The 16,566-nt window shown below is 53.9% G+C and overlaps 1 protein-coding gene across 4 annotated transcripts in view; it reads left to right on the forward strand.

The window, feature by feature from the left end:
• Positions 1 to 1,662: 1,662 nt before the first annotated feature.
• Positions 1,663 to 16,566, forward strand: part of FYCO1 (FYVE and coiled-coil domain autophagy adaptor 1) — a 74,915-nt gene continuing 60,011 nt past the window's right edge. For 3 of the 4 annotated variants that reach the window (XM_045778879.2, XM_045778882.2, XM_045778883.2), the window contains exons 1-2: positions 1,663 to 1,791; positions 13,649 to 13,786. In XM_045778879.2, the coding sequence (XP_045634835.2) occupies positions 13,732 to 13,786 (55 nt within the window). In that variant the 5' untranslated portion in view covers positions 1,663 to 1,791; positions 13,649 to 13,731. Of the gene's footprint in view, positions 1,792 to 12,945; positions 13,099 to 13,648; positions 13,787 to 16,566 lie in introns of those variants that run through there. The other variant, XM_045778880.2, reaches the window with a different exon arrangement.

A 16,566-nucleotide genomic window follows, 5' to 3' on the forward strand; every position in this document is an offset into this window, starting at 1 on the left:
GGTTGAACTGTGTCCTCCCCCTACTCCCCACCAAATTCTTATGTTTAAGTCCTAATTCTCAGTACCTCTGAATGTGACCTTCTCTGTAAATATGGTTACTGCATATGTAAATTGAGCTCATATGGGTGAGGGCAGGCCTATAAACCAATATGACTGGTGTCCCTACAAAAAGAGGAAATTTGGACACAGACCCAGACACAGGGAGATTGCCATGTGAAGACGGGAGTTATACTATCATAAGTCAAGAACACCAAAGATTGCCCCAACCACTAGAAGTTAGGAGAGGCATGGAACAGGTGCTCCCCCACAGCCTCAGAAGGAGTCAACCCTGCAGACACCCTGATCGTAGACTTCTGGCCTGGAGACCTGTTTAAGCCACCTAGGCTGTGGGACTTTGTTGTGGCAGCACGAGCATTAATACAGGGCACCAACCTCAGTGGACGTGTGGGGAATTCTCGTGCATCTCAGAGCCCCTCGTGAGGCTTCAGTGTCTACCCTGGCCTCACAGAAGATTGCATCTGACTGAAGCCACCCACAGGAGATTGGAAACGGACTTTTACTGAGATCTGCTCTGTGCCGGGCCCAGACATTTTTACCTCTCATAATCATCCTGTGAGGTTTCTGTTTCCCACTTAGAACAAGGAGGGCACCAGGGCTCAGAGAGGTCACACTCCAACATTCATAGCCCCAGTCACGTGGGGTCACTGCCTGAGGCAAGGGGTCACAGCTCCGAGGACGTGGGGTCACAGCCCCTGGCACAAGGGGTCACTACTCAGAGGACATGGGGTCATGGACCTGAGCATGAGGTGTCACAGCCCTGAGGATGTGAGTTCACAACCCTGGTCAAGCGGGGACATGGCCCCAAGCACTTGGGGTGATGACCCCAGGGACATGGGGTCCTCTGGCACATGGCACCCCAAATCAGGGGCGATAGTTTATTAACACTTACTTTTTGAGCATTGAATTCCAATAGATCCCTGTTAAGAAGTGAGGGGATCAAAAGATGCGAAGCACAGGGGCGCCTGGGTGGCTCAGCCATTAGGCGTCTGCCTTCCGCTCGGGTCGTGATCCCAGGGTCCTCGGATCGAGCCCTGCATCGGGCTCCCTGCTCCTCTGGGAGCCTGCTTCTCCCTCTCACACTCTCCTTCCTTGTGTTCCCTCTCTCGCTGGCTGCCTCTCTCTCTGTCAAACAAATAAATAAAATCTTAAAAAAAAAAAAAAAAAAAGATGTGAAGCCCAGCAATACATAGTATTGTACATAATACTTTTCATTTAGCCCACCCAACGTATCAAAAATATTACCGTTTCAACACGGAGTCAGTATAAAAGTAGTAATAAGCTATTTCACATGATGTTTTACATACTAAGTCTTTGGAAGTCAGGTGTATTTTGCACTTACAGCCCATGTACGATTCAACCCGAACTAGCCGCGTTTCAAGTTCTCAAAAGCCGCACGGGGACAGCACTGCTTTCAAGGTGCCACACAGATGACCTGTGGACACACAAGCCCGCGGGCACTGCAAGGTTTAAGCTAGGGCCGGTGGCACCGCGGCGCCAGTGGGAGATGCAAACCTCAGCCCCGCGGAGAGAACAGGGAGTCGGAGCCGGAGCCCCTGTGCAGTGGGGTCCGACGGGACTTGTAGGCATTGGCCCTGCGGAGCATGACGGGAGTTGTAGTTCGCGCCCGCCTGCGGCGGCTCTGCGTATCATGGCGGGCTACGCCGCGCTACCGCACTCTTCCGCTGGGCCCCAGAAAGTTTCGCTTCTGCCCAGCGGTGGACCCACGAGCGCGTAAGTGCCGCGGGGGGCCGGCCGGACCTTGGGGGAGCCTGGGCAGCTGTTGGCCCGGGAGCTGAGAACTTCCGTCCGGGCGCGGCTTCTCACCTGTTGCCCTCACCGTCCCCGCCCATCGCGGGTCTCCCCCGGACCCCGCCCGAGCCCTTGCCCTTGCCCAGCGGGCCTGGGAGGCACCTCGGGCCGGGGCTGAAACTAATCCCGGAGCCAAGGCTGCCTCCGGTGGTCAGTTAGAAAAACAGACCCCCAAACACCAGTTCCAGGACCTCCGATGGCTGAGGGGCCGCCAAGGAGCCCACCATATGGGAGTCTCAGAATAAGCTTTGGATCCTTTAGGCACAGGAGTCCAGGTCCCGGAGTTTCTGCTTGCGTTGCCCGGAAGGCTGCTGACCTTAAAAAGTTAAGGTCCTGGCTTAGCTGGGCCGGGACAGCCCAGACCTCTTTTCGCCCTTCCACCCATAAGGGGACAGTTTGTTCATCCCGGGCCATCTTCAGGCCTTGGCCCATTCTCTTTACCTTGTGTCCAGGTGCAGGATCTCGAGACACCCCCCCAGTGCTTTTTCCTGAAACACCTGTAGGTTTGGGATTGTGGTGTGACTGCATGGGAGTCCATGCTATTCAGAACCTAGGGTGGGGGTTGTTGTAGGGGAAGCGCTGGATTTTATTTTATTTTTGTGTGAGGAAAGCGTGTGTGGTTGACACATTAACCACGTGGCTCCCTGTTAATGCACATGTGTCCTCTGATGCCCCTCATCATTCTTCACGGCTCCCATTGGCTGCCCCCTCCAGAAAAAAATTGAGCACTTATAGAAACTGCTTGTGTTGGCTGCAGCCTCTGCCCCTCAGCTTGTCTTACCACGGCAGTTTCCTTTCCCACAGAGAAATGGGTCAGGGGCTCTTTGAGGGCAGAGGATCAGGCTGTAATCTGCTCACTGCCCTCCTGCCCCTGCAAGCCCTGTGGTCTCTGTAGCAAGCTTTACTCTCCTGCCATCTGTCTAATGCGGCTTCCTCTGCGTGTTGGTGCCAGGAAAGAGCCGTCTGGCTGAGGTTTAATGTTTTCTGTGGCTCCCACCTTCCGAAGAGGGCCCATGTTGAGTGGACTCTACTCGACCCCGCCCCCTTTCTGTGACAGCCACTGTTCATCAATTACTGAATTCCCTGTCCAGTTGTGGGCCATCGTTGTGATCACCCTGGAAATCGGAGTTAACTATCTCAGTGAAGGGACGTGGCCTTCTCTGATTACAAGGATCTGAAATGGCTCTTGCTTTAGGAAACAGGTTTTCTGCTTCTAGTAAAAGTGTTCATCTTTGTGTAGTGCTTCATGTAGCTTTTAAATTGTGTTCACTATTTTATTAGGAAAATAAACATAATCACTGACAGAATTGTATGGTGAACATGTGCCCACCTGTTAGAATCTGCAAGTTGTATTCGACTTTATTTTTGTAGTTGCTTTAGAGTCGATCTTCTAGCTGCTCCTTGGATGGCCTTTGCTCCTTGTGGCTGGTTTGGGGGCAATAGCATGGATTCAGGAGGCATGCTTTTAGCCTGGTCCTTTTAGGGAACAATACCACCCCCCCCCCCGATGTTTGTGATGAGAGGAACCACCCCAAACAGACAAGATCAGAGCAGCTGGTGACATTGACCTGTATCAGTCACCGAGGCTGTGGGCTGTTGCCTCCAGAACACATAACAGGCACCCGAGAAATGGCAGTCCCTCTCTTCCCTTTAGGGTAGAAGTTTGGCTGATGGGTAACCTGTATTTTCTGGTGATTCCAAGGACAACTTCGGTGACTCAAGGCTGAAATGTCTTTAAACATGAGGCTGAGGAAGCATATTGCCCAGCTGTGGTCTCGTGGTGAAAATCACCGATAGGAACTCAAGAGTTTGGGGCCACATTCACTGGAGGAGCCCCGGAACGCACAGCAGGGCAGGTGCATTAACTGGTTACAAGGGTAACCAGCCAGGTGCCGCCCGTGAGCAGAGATGAGTGGAGTTTGGCCTCGTAAGCATCCACTCACCTAGTGCGGAAGGTCACTGTGTTGCTCCAGAGATGAACAATGTTTTCTGTTTGGGATCTCAGTGCCAGTTTTTTGGAGTTTTTGTTTGTTCGTTTTTGTTTTTCAAGCTTTTGATTGGTAGAGAGCCTCTGTTTGAACAGGTCAATGAATCAGCGGGGTGGGTACTGAAATGTTTCCATGGGTCCGTATTTATCCTTCTGCTGCTTTTAGACTCACTGTTTGTCACCAGACTGCCCCACAACAGGAGCTTCAGCCTCAGAGCACATGGGCTCAAGGCTTTTACGAGATGAGGGTGGTGTGCTCCATGGGGCCGGAGGTGTTTTCCCCTCTTGCACATGTTGGAGCCAGTCAACCTCATGGTTTTCGTGACCACCAATGTCTTCCCTGTTCACGAAGGCCTTTGTGGCATTTGAAACACACCAAGCACCTGTTTCTAGTTTGGCCAGATCCTGTTTGCAGGGATGACGACGTGTGTATCAGCGTGGTTCTGAGGGGACTCTGTGGTCTGGTTCTGGGGCCCGCGGGCAGGTCTGGCTGACCACCTCAGGAGCCTGGGGTATGGCATCTTTGACCTGGGGCAAAAAACCGAGTTAGGGGAGCCTGTGGAATCCAAAAGAAAAACCTGAGGTGAAAAAGCATTCCAAACAAGCCATTAGTATGCCGGGGGTTGGGGGGTAGGCCAAGAGGAGCATCCTGTGGGAGGTCCAGGGAGGCTGGACAGCCGAACAAGAAGTGGTGGTTTCACAAGGAGCCAGAAGGCATTTCCTCGAGCTGAACCTGTAGCCCCATGGGCTGCTTCCAGGGCGCCTGGAGCCTTGGTCAAGAGCAGGGAGGGGGCACTTGGAAGCCTCCGCCAAAGTTAGCCCCTTGGAATGTGTGCTCCTTGCCCGCCTCTTCCTTAAGGAAGATAAAGGATAACCTCCCCACATTGCACATGGGGGGAAACCAACAAAAAAATGGGGAAAAAAACCCCACACAAGTTAGGAAAAGGTCAAATAACTTCCCCAGGATAGACAGATTTGCTTAAATTGCCTGAAAAGAGTTTGGTGAGCTAAATTTAGCATGCTCTCACCCAATCATGGCACGATCTTTATCGAATTACCCATTGCACGCTAGGGAATGGAAATTTCACATGACTAGTCTGATTCCAGAATCCGAATAGGGTCCAAATTGGCAAGCCTCAGCTACAGTTGGTAAAAGAAAGTTTTCTTGCCCATTGCCAAACTCCAGCTTCAGAGCCATCCTGGGTCTTGCTCACCCTTCCTGTCTGCCGGCATAGCCCCACCCCCTGCCCTGTCTGTACCCGGATGCTGCTCTTGGCATCCAAGGAGCACAGCGGAGTTCAGACCCATCAGTACCTCCCCCACCCTGGGAGTGTTCCTGGTTTATGCTTCCAGATCCAAGTCCCAGGAATGCAGAAAGGGAAGGGAAGGGCCTTGGGAAGATTGGGTGAGTGGGAGAGGTGCCCGGAGTGGCCAGTGGTTATCTTTGTCCAGATAGGGTGAAGGAGGCTTCTGGGTAAGACTGCGTCCGGCCAGAGCTGTGGGGCACACTTTCTCCCGTAGACACACTTGCATCCCTCTAGTCCCTAAGTTACATTATTCCCTTTCTTCTTGGGATAATAATTCCATAGTATTTCCACAATAATGATGGTATAATGTCTGTAATCACAGTGTGATTTTTTAATGCGTTATTTTAGTCAACGTGAAAGTAATTTATGTCCAGTAAAGGAAAATTGAAATATCAGAGAAATCAGATTTTTTGAAAATTTACCCGTTTCCTGCCATGGAAGGGTGATTAGCATTATTTACATGTTGGTACATTTCTATGCCTAAGATTTAGTTTGGCTTGTGGAGCAAGAGGCTCTGTGTTTGGTTTTGTCTGACTGATTCCTTCCTTCAGTAAGTAATTTATCGCGGGCTGTCCACGGGTCAGAACTGTGCTAGGTGCTGGGGAAATGTGAGTAGTGATGGAGCTTACAGACAGGTGGGAAGAACAGGTTAAACGAGAAATTACCATACTGGCGAATGGCCACAAACGTGGAAGGAAGGCAGTGGGGCTTAGAATTATGAGCAGAGTAGAATCTGGTGCCTTCTGTGCTCACCTCCTTTTCATCCAAGCCCTTCGCAGGCCTCAGGTGATCTCTTATCCGTCTGTAAGCTTAGTAGGGTATATGCTGTCTGTTCTCCTCTCTTGAAGGCCAGGGCCCACCCCTGGCTCAGGTCTGCCTCTCACTAGGGGTGCCCAGCAAATCCCTCTTGCCCGGCTGACAGTCTCTTAACACATACGGGTTATACGCAGTCTTCCTCAAGGCCGTGGTTAGTGGCTAAAGCATATTCTGTCAGAGATTCAGTTTGTAATTTGTCACTGGCTGGACTGACCCCCTTGATCCTCCGGTCAGGAGAGTTGCCCGAGCATATGGTTTTGGAGCTCTGCAGTTTTCTGCATCCGGGTGGGTTTGTGCTGTGTGGGCACGGGAAGACACAGGTGCTCCAGCCGAGTTCTCGAGTGTTCGAACAACTATCCCGGAGACTAACCGGAGTTCCACACATGCACTCGCACCTCCTGGATAGTTTCTCTGGGCTTTCTGGTGGCAAGACCTCAGGTACGGATGTGTGGCTCCTTCCAGAGCAGCTGCCCTGACCCTGTCCTAAAAAAAGACAGTCAGCTTCCCCCAGAGGCAACACCTCCCATCCACAGGTGTCTCGACCCTGCCCTCGTGGGCTAGTGGGCTGGAACCAGAGCCAGTTCTGTGTGTGGTCCAGGGGCAGCGACCGAGAAGCCTGGAATTGTTGGTGGGAGGGCGAGGGCCACGAGAAGGTTCACGAAGGGATGGCAAAGGCTCAAGTCTCCACTCCCTTTTACAAAATATCACAAGCAAGAAGGAGTGTGTGGGAAAGATGACCGAGGCACGCAGTTGGTCAACACTTTAATTAGGTCTGAGGGGTTGGGTCGCCTCCTGAGCCTCTGTTCACGTGTTCATGTCTGCCTCTGAGCTGGCCTCTGACAGACTCCTGAGCACTCTCCTTGGCACCCTCTGGAGGCTCTGCCGAGGGCAGCCTGCCCAGCGCCAACGCTCCGGGACTGAGCCAGCAGGACCACCGGGCCTCAGCTGCAGGTACCAGCCAAGTGCCCCCCACCCCCGCAGAGGTAGCAACTAGATTAGATGCTGCTGGGTGTGTGGGACCAGGCCAAGGCAATGGACTCTTCCAGAGAGGCTTTCTGCCTTCTGCAGATCTGAACTGCCCTTGTTCACATTCTTTCTTGGTCGGGGTGGAATTCACCACTGGTATGTTTCCCCTTGTTTGGGATTGAGGGGAGGAGCCCAATGGCCCGGCGCCCTCTCCGGGTCCCTTCTCAGCTATTGGGGTAGGAGCCAGTAGAAAAAATTCTGAAGACAGGGCAAGGTTGTCTTCCACGCCCCAAACCTCCTCCTCCCCCTTCGGATCCTTCTTTCCTTACTGTGACTCGTCAGATGCTGTGCTGCGCCTGCCAAAGCCGGTTTCTGGGCAACATTATGAATCTGAGTCATTAGCATGGGCGTGTAAATAAGCTTACAGGAGTCAGTTGGTGTCTTTGTATCTTAATTTGGGACGAAACTGCTCTCTCTATTGTTAGGGCATCTGGGCAGGTATAGGAGGAATCTGGAGTTTGGGGAAGGTTCTTTACTTCTAGAATAATACCGAAGCTATGACTAGGAACTCGGGCAATAGTCCCAGGTAATAATAATTTTTAAGAATGCATTTAGCCCCTGTTGCACTCTATCAGAATATCGGATGCTTTTAGACATGCTGGATAAGCTAAAACGTAATTCCGAGTCCGAGTCGTTGGCAAGAGAATCCAGTGTTCCCCAAGTTTTAGGAAATGAATTTCTCTGGTATTTGAAAGAGCTTGCCAGAGATGAGCGATGGAGGTTTTTACAGGTCCTGCAGCAAGGACCCTGGGTTCATGGAGGCGATCTGCGCCTTGGGGGTCTTGGGAGGCATGGGAGTCCTGGAGTCACTCCCCTGGTGCTGAAGCAGCTGTGCGTGGCCAAGGCCGTGTGGATAGAAGCTCTAAGTGTCTCCTGAGTTACGAGAGCCTTCTGCTAATGGGTTGTCAGGATCGGGCTGCTTCACGTAATCTCTGTGATACAATAGGAAATAGATATTTGGTGTTTGTCTCGGGTTCCCGCCACAGAGCTTCTGGAACCCTAGGAATTTCCTGAGTAATGGGACTGTCTTTTGTTATTCATGACAAGCCTCTTTTAACCACACCTGAGGTTATGCTAATATGGTGACTGGGTGGGCCCCTGGATCGCTTTGGGATGGGGCTCATTGCCAGAGGAACCAACCACGTGAATAGAGGTTTGGCCCTTTCAGCCCCACCCCAGACCTCTGGGAGCGGAGAGGGGCTGAAGATGGGAGTTGATCTCCAGTGGCCAGTGTTTAATTAGCCGTGCCTCTGCAATGAAACCTTCCGTTAAAAAGTCCTAAATGGGGACGCCTGGGTGGCGCAGTCGTTAAGCGTCTGCCTTCGGCTCAGGGCGTGATCCCGGCGTTCTGGGATCGAGCCCCACATCAGGCTCCTCCACTGGGAGCCTGCTTCTTCCTCTCCCACTTCCCCTGCTTGTCTCTCTCTCACTGGCTGTCTCTCTCACTGGCTGTCTCTGTGTCAAATAAATAAAATATTAAAAAAAAACAGTCCTAAATGATGGGGTTCTGAGAATTTCTGGGTCAGTGAACAGCTGAAGGGCTGAAGGTAGGGGAACCCTGAGGGCATGGAAGCCCCACACCCCTCAAACCAACCTCCCCCCGCCCCAGCCCGCATCTCTTCCCCTTGTCCGGTCCCAAATTGTATCCTGTAAAATAAACGGGTCGTAGTGATGAGGACATGGAATACACGTGAGGTTCAGTGGGGGGGAGTCCGGAGCCGACGACCAAGAAAGAATTCTTGAGGCGTCTTTGGTGCAAAATTGGTGGTTTATTGAAGCACAGGGACAGGACCCGTGGGCAGAAAGAGCTGCTGCACCGGTGTTGTGAGGGGTGGCTGATTATATACCATGGGGTTGGGGGGGTGAGGGAAAAGGGAGGTTGAGGAAATACTTTCATATGTTAAGGAAGACTCACAAGATACCAGAGGCCTTGCCATTGTCAAGTTAAAGTTGTTTACCCCTCTAGTAAGGCATTAACATGAAGGTAGTTGGGCACTTCCTGGAGGCTGCAGATTATAAGGGCATTTAATTGTATCTACATTCCCTTCCGGAAGGTAGGTTATTGGTAGAAATGCTTCGTTCTTGTAAACTGCTAAAGACATTTGTCTTTTTTTTTTTTTTATATTTATTTATTCAACAGAGATAGAGACAGCCAGCGAGAGAGGGAACACAAGCAGGGGGAGTGGGAGAGGAAGAAGCAGGCTCACAGCGCAGGAGCCTGACGTGGGGCTCGATCCCACAACGCCAGGATCACGCCCTGAGCCGAAGGCAGACGCTTAACCGCTGTGCCACCCAGGCGCCCCTGCTAAAGACATTTGTAAAACTGAGGGAGACTTAAGTCTTGCAGGATTGTGGTATCTATAGGTTAACTATTTCTTTTTTTTTTTTTAAAGGTTTTATTTATTTATTCAACAGAGATAGAGGCAGCCAGTGAGAGAGGGAACACAAGCAGGGGGAGTGGGAGAGGAAGAAGCAGGCTCATAGCGGAGGAGCCTGATGTGGGGCTTGATCCCATAAGGCCGGGATCACGCCCTGAGCCAAAGGCAGACGCTTAACCGCTGTGCCACCCAGGCCCCCCTAGGTTAACTATTTCTTTGTCCTTTAGGGCAGCCAGGAGTGCCTGAGGAATGTCACCTACATCCCATGGCGGGGGGGGGGGGGGTTGCGGGGTGTCAGTTTCTGCTTTGTCCTCAGCTTGCCTTCTGTTCCCTCATCAGTAGTAGTGTTTTTCCAAGTTCTGTGAGCTGTTCTAGCAAATTATCAAACCCGAGGAAGGGCTCATGGGGACCCCGAGTCTATTTATTTTATTTTTAAGATTTATTTATTTATTTGACAGAGAGAGACAGCCAGGGAGAGAGGGAACACAGGCAGGGGGAGTGGGAGGGGAAGAAGCAGGCTCCCAGCAGAGCAGGGAGCCCAACGTGGGACTCGATCCCAGGACCCCGGGATCATGCCCTGAGCCGAAGGCAGATGCTTAACGACTGAGCCACTCAGGTGCCCCGATGGGGAGCCCCAGTATATAGCCGGTTGGTCAGAACTACAGGGAGCAGCAGCCTGGGGCTTGTGACCAGCATCTGAAGCCAGGGACGTCTTGTGGGCAGAGCCTTTGACTGGTGGGGTCTGCACGAAGTCCAGGGAGTCAGTGTCAGGATTGAATTGAATTAAAGAACACCCAGCTGGAGTCAGAACTGGTTGTCGGTGTAGGGAAAAGCCACACTGTTGGTGTCAGGAGTGTTGTGAATAAAAACTCTCTCATCCCTCAACCAAAGGGCAAGTTTATCTGGAGACACAAGGAAGTTGACCACAGAGTGACGAGAGAGACGGTGCCTCGTTCTTTGCCTTCCAGGGATTCATAATGACCTCAGACCAGGGAAGAGGGGGGCAAAGCGCTAAGAGCCACCCTTCCGTGTCCAGGAAAGTAGCATCCTGATGGTGACCATGATCTTCAAAGGAAACTCCAGTCCAACTTCGTGAAACCCTGCGAGGTGGGACCCATGTCCGCGGTGGGGAAGCCCACCCAGGCCCACCAGCCCCAGCAGCTAGTTTCCTGGGGCGCGTTACCTGGGTGGTGACTCAGGCATTTTGGAAAACCAGCTTACGTCATCAGTAGCTGGGCCCAGCTCACCCCGTGACCTGGGAACTTGGCATCAGCGGAGCGCGCTCCGAGGGTCAGGCAGAGGAGGCCTCCCGCGTGTGTGCGGGCACTGGGCAGCTTCCCCAGAGGGCCAGCAAGTCTTGAGCCCGCTTCTGCCTGTTGAGGCCCGTCATGCCAGGACGCCACTTTGGTCTGCAGACCTTGTTCTCTTCCTGGCCAGGCCTCAGAGAAGAGGGCCCGGCCAGAGCCTGGGTGAGGCCACTCAGCGTGTTGCTGGAGTCGCGGCCTGCCCTCTTCGACGGGTGTGGGTTTCACCCTAGTTTGAAGCATGCACACGCACCCGGGGGGCTGCTTTTGAGGACCTGGGGAGTATGGGTCGTCTTCCTCTGAGTTTATTTCTCCCAGAAACGACAAGGCCCTCCGCTGACCACAGTCAGATGAGAGAACGAGGGGAGAGAAGCAGCCTGTGTGCTCCCCTGAACCCCCCCCCCCCATCCTGGTGCCCTTTCCTCTTTGGGTCTCTTCAGAGACTTCATCCTTACTTTGCAGGCCGGGCACAGCTCGGTTACCACCCTCTCCCTCCCCCAGGCAGCATTAATTTTCCCTTCCTTAGGTCCCATGGCATCTTTCCGAATTCATCACAGTGCGGCCTGTCTTGTTGAGGCCCCATTCACGATCTGTGAGTTCTGCCAAATACATGTTTGTCAAACACATACCGTCCCATAACCACCACCATAAGCAAAACACAGAACAGAACCGCCTCTCCCAGTTTCTGGAGACTCTGAGAGTCAAGCCCTCCCTGCACACCCAGGCCCTGGCAACCACCCAGGGGATCTCTCCCCCGCATTTCGCCTTTGCAAGAATAGCCTGCAAAGGGAATCATCAAGTACGTAACCTTTCAGGCTGGCTGTTTTCACTCTGCAGAAAGCATTTGTTGTATGTATCTGTGGCTCAGCCCTTTTCATGGCTGAGTACCCATCACTTTTTGTTCATATCTCTGTATGGACCTCTCCTGCCGTTGTCCAGATATCTGGATATTTTTCTGTCTTTCTCCTTGGAGCACAGCTCAGCACCTCCAGGGCTGGATGGTGCCGTGTGTGCCTCTGTGTCCCCTCCCTGCCCAGAGTAGGCACTTTGGACAGAGCGTGGAGCTGGGGCAACTGTGCATTGACAGTGAGGACCCTCGACTTTCTCTACCTCTCTGGGAGGGACAGAGTGTCCTTCTGGGCAACAGAGCCCCTGCAGAGATGTCTCTGTAGGGCCCTGGCTGGTTCCTGCTTAGGCGCTGTGCTCCTCAGGTGACCTGGAGAGACTCCCAGGGATGGGCAGGCTGGCTTCTTGAAAACCACTCCCACCCTCAGTTTGCTGTCTGTGATGGGCGGGGTGCTATCACTTGTGAGGGGGCTTTGGAGGGCACTCGGTGGATCCCCTGCATCTCTTGGGCTCCGTGTCAGGAATTGCTGAGAGTGTGGTATTCGTGTGTGCCTGTCTTGCTCCCCCTAGGCCCGAGAAGCCCTCTTTGGGCCTTGTTTGCCTGGAGTCACTGCTGTGCTGGTTTTGTTGGTTAAAAATAGGCCTTGGCATATCCGGCCCCAGCGGCCCTTCTTGCTTTCAGGCCTACGCTGGAATGCTTATGTAAATATTTGGAGGAACTTGAAACCTGGGACCATTTCTACCCCAGAGCCTTCTCTCCTGAACTCTTGGAGAGAGAAGGGTAATATGGCGGCGAGAAAGTGAGGACCAGCGCATGTTAGAAACACTCAGGGTGGCGGCACATTATTTGGGAGATGCTGGAGGGGCGGTTCCTAGAAGCCCGTGGAAGTGGTTGGTCATTTGCAGTAGTGACGGTAGCTCAGCTATAAATCCGCAGGGTTTGAATCAGACTGACCAGGGTTCAAACCACAGTTCTACTCCTTACTGGCCTATGGCCTTAGACAAGTCACAGGGACTTCTCGAACACCAGGCTGTCCTTTGCACGTTATCTACTGCACTAGGGGGATTGCGAGATTAAAATGATCACGTGTGTCAAGCACCTAACAGGGCCCAGCACCTGGCACACAGTAGTCCCTCCTTTAGTGGTGGCTGCCCCTATGGCCACCTTAGCCTTGCTACCGGCTTTTGCCAGCAAGCATTGCACAACCTTGCATCGGACAGCTGAGGAAAGAATTGGAGCTTCTAAAGGAGGGACAGGAGAGTGTCCCAGTGCGTATCCAGACTTCTCCCCAGTGCCACTCATGTCTCCTCACCTCCGTTGGTCTTTAGCCAGTACTGTGTCCTTAGATCACTTCAGCAGCTGCCCGAACAGGGCCGGTAACTCAGGACTCACCAGCTGCAAGAGGACTGTAACCAAGCTTAAAATAGAGACGTGTCCTTTGACCGGACCGAGGGCTGCGCAGGCCCCCAGTGCGGGCCAGGCGGTGTCTGCACAGCCAGGCCGAGCTGGATTCTGGGCAGCTGGAGCTGCCGAGCCCCCACGAGGGAGCTGCTTCCCCCACCAGGCAAGGCCGGCTTTCCTTGATCCCGAAGCCCCAAGGGTCCTCAGCCTCCCGCCTCCCCCACCGCCCTGCCAGAGGTTACTGACCGTCCCTCAGAGGAAGCAAGCCTGGGGAGGACATGGGGCCGGGTGGGGGGAGACAGGGGTCCGGTGGTGGGCAGCTCTGTTGGCTCAGCGGGCCCTCTGAGTGTGGGTTGGCCTGGTTCAGGCCTTGGTGTACGGGGGGTGAGGGGAGCCCCCAGGAGGCATTTCTAAAGGTGGAAGAAGAGTGAGGCTGTCCTGCCTAAGAGGGTGGAAGAGGAGAGAAGCTCAGAAGGAACGAGTCATGCTGCCTTTTAAGCCCCAACCCAGGTCCTTGTGTCTGAATATAAGCAGGTCGGAAGCTAGCCAGGGGATGCCCACCGAGCAAGGCACCCACAGAAAGGTCAAGCCCTGCCCGTTGAGGGAGGACACCGAGATGGGGTGACTTTGTGCCCGGAACACGCTCCTGTCCTGCTGTCTTCACATTGTGTCTGTGACTGCTTCCCCCATGGCCTCCTTCTCCCCTCGTACAGGTGCCACCATGGGGTCTGACCTCTGCTGACCGGACCCGGGCAGGAGGCGCACAGCCGAGAGAGGCGGCCTGCAGCCAGTCGAGATGGCTTCCCCCATGGCAGAGAGCCAGCTCCAGAGAATCATCCGCGATTTGCAAGGTGCGGCAGTTTGGGGGGTGGGGAGGCATGTGGGGCTCGGTTGTGGGGGAGCTGGGGCTGTGCTCCTGCTGTCATCCTGTCATCCTCGTCACGCGGAGGGGAGTAATGGGAGCCCTCGGGACACATCCTGCGGGAGTGCCCACCCCGGGTCAGGCTGGGAGAGCTGGGCTGGCCCTCCTCTCAGAGCACTGTGAAGCCAGTTTGTCAACAAAATCCAGTACCCTTTTCTGGGTCTGGTTCTGCTTTCGGTGTGTGTGTATGTGTGTGTTTTCAAGCCGCCTGTTCGGTCTTCGGCTGAATCACGAGCCTTCGGGCCGCGGTGGAGTTGGCTCATTTGGGAAGGCGTGTTCTCCCTCCCTTGGAGCGGGATGACCAGGCACCCGTCTTTCTTGTTTTGCTGTCCTCCCTAGTCCTGGCAGGCGGACAGCCTATCTCCTGTGACGCACTGTAATTCTGGGCTCGCTGCCTCCTGGACTTCCCTGAGCTCAGCAAACCCACCGAGACTCGTAGCTCTCATCGCCCTGGAGAAGGGCAGGCCGGGGAGGGGCACAGGGAGTGCAGTAGCCTCAGGAGGAGAGCCCAGGGCCCGACCTCACCCTTCTGGGTGATGTCCCAGGGGTCAGAATTCTGGCATGTTCCCCCACCCCCCAGATACCCGGGGCGGGTCTGCAGGCCTCTGTGGAGCTCCAGCACGTTGGCTACCGCACGGTCTGAAGCTGACCGCTTCCTGCGTGTCGCAGGGATGACAGCAATACCCTCCCGACGGGCTTAAGGTCCAGGCTCCTACCTGCTCAAGCACAGTGATGGCCAACTGCAGTCTGTCACACCCAGGGCCACCGGGCAAGTGGCGGCCACCGTAGGCTTCTCATTCTGCAGGTCAAAAGGCGCTGAGATAAAAATTGCTCCCAGGCTTATCTCCCCATTTAGATAGCATTTGGGGCCTTGAATAACTAATCATCACCTGGCATTTCACATGTACCAGACACTGTCCTACATGTGCCTTATGGATAATGACTCATGGAGTCCTCGCATTTGGTCTGTGAGGTAGAAACCATTACCCCAATTCTGCAGGTGCAGAAACAGGCACAGAGAAGTTCAGTGGCTTGCCCAAGGCGACACATCCAGTTGGGCGGAGCCTGGGTTTGCACACCCACCAGGTGCCAGAGTCTACATTCTTAACCACACCAGCTTACTTGTGGCTAAAATATTAGCTGGGTTTTTTTCTTAAGCCTACACACACACACACACACACACAGAGAAGCAGAGAAAGTAAAATGACAATCTCTGCAAATCTGAGTTCACCACTGGCCTTGAGAAGTCTCTCCACAAAGTAGGCCTTCTTTTCTGCGTGCCAGTCTCTGGTTCTCCAGGATGACTTTGGGACCCAGAGGTCTTTACTGGGAGGAGAGAGAGAGGAAGAGAGGACCCCCCCCCCCTCCTTAGCCCTCCTGATCCAGGGAGGAAGGCAGGCGTTGGCATTTGTCCAGGTAACCTTTGCCACCCCACATCCTGGCTGGTCTGGTCGTCCCTGACATCCCAAGGCCGTCTCAGTGTCCTGCACGCAGCCCACTGAGTGCTTTGAGACACCACTCTCTCAAGACCCTTCCCTTGCATGTGTTGGGAACTGGCTTCACGGGCACACGAGAACTCTGCAGCGTGGAGCGTGGGAGTGGTGCATCCCTAACTGAGGTGTCCTTGGGCACTGCTTAGCCTTCACGCCACTGCAGGGCAGCCCGCTCTTCCTCCTGGTGACAGCAGTGTCACGGGCCTTGGGGTCAGCTCCTGGCTCTGCCTTTTGACCCTGGAAGGTGTTGGACAAGTCCCGTCATCTTCCCAAGGTCCCAGCTTCCCTCACGTGCTAGGTCAGCTTGACAACAACACCCGCTGCTCGAGATTGTTGGCAGACACAGATGTGTAATTCACAGAAAACTAAGATTATTCATAAGTGATGAATTTGGATTAGCAGAGATTAGAGCTGAAAACTTCATATTTCATACGCAAGGCTCCTTCTTTCAAAATTTCAGGAGTTCCCAGATCATGCTGTGAGCGTTAACTCCACCTGAGGGTGGGGGAGAAAGGCTGTGCGTCTTCCCCGGTCCCTGGCCGGGTCCCTCCCCGCCTCCCCCCAGCTCTGGATGCCAGCCGCAGCAACCACTTCTAGAGGGTGCCGCTGGACAGCAGTCACTTGGTATAAGAATCAGTCCCAAGAGCCTGTCTTCGCCATTTGCTGACCTCTGCCCGAGAGGTCAGCGTCGATTAAATTTGAGCAGCTTAGGCTCAGCTTCAGAGCTGGGCAAGTCTGCTTTCTAGCTATGGTTCTAGAGAGCCAGGGGCTGGGGGCTCCTCCTCCTTACGAGCCGTCACAGAGCAAGATGGTTTTGTGCAGCGTGCCCCAACCATCTCAGCCGGGGGCACTCTTCCCAGTATCTACACACCAATCCCAGCTTCTTGCTGTCCCTCTGTGCCACAGCAGAGGCTGCGAGCGAGAGTACACGTGGTTTTCCCTCTTCTCTGCCCAGGGAAGCCAGTTGTCTTAGAAGTGGAAAGGCGGGCTCCGGAGTCAGAAAGCCCTGGAGAAACCAGGCTTCTGATTCCAGCTCTGCCGTTTGCAGCCCAGGGTCTTTGGCCAAGTGCTTTGACCTCTCCCAGAGTTCCTTATCTGCCAAACGGGGATGATGATACCAACCTTCGTCATTCTCCACTTGTACTCCCCCCCCCCCCCATTTTAACAGCTCTGCAGTTGGGAGCATCTTAAAACCAGTTGTGTGTTGAATTTGCGT

The sequence above is a fragment of the Ursus americanus genome, chromosome 14, assembly GCF_024610735.1.
Source record: "Ursus americanus isolate L20-20 chromosome 14, mUrsAme1.1.p, whole genome shotgun sequence".
NCBI classification, from domain to species: domain Eukaryota; kingdom Metazoa; phylum Chordata; class Mammalia; order Carnivora; family Ursidae; genus Ursus; species Ursus americanus.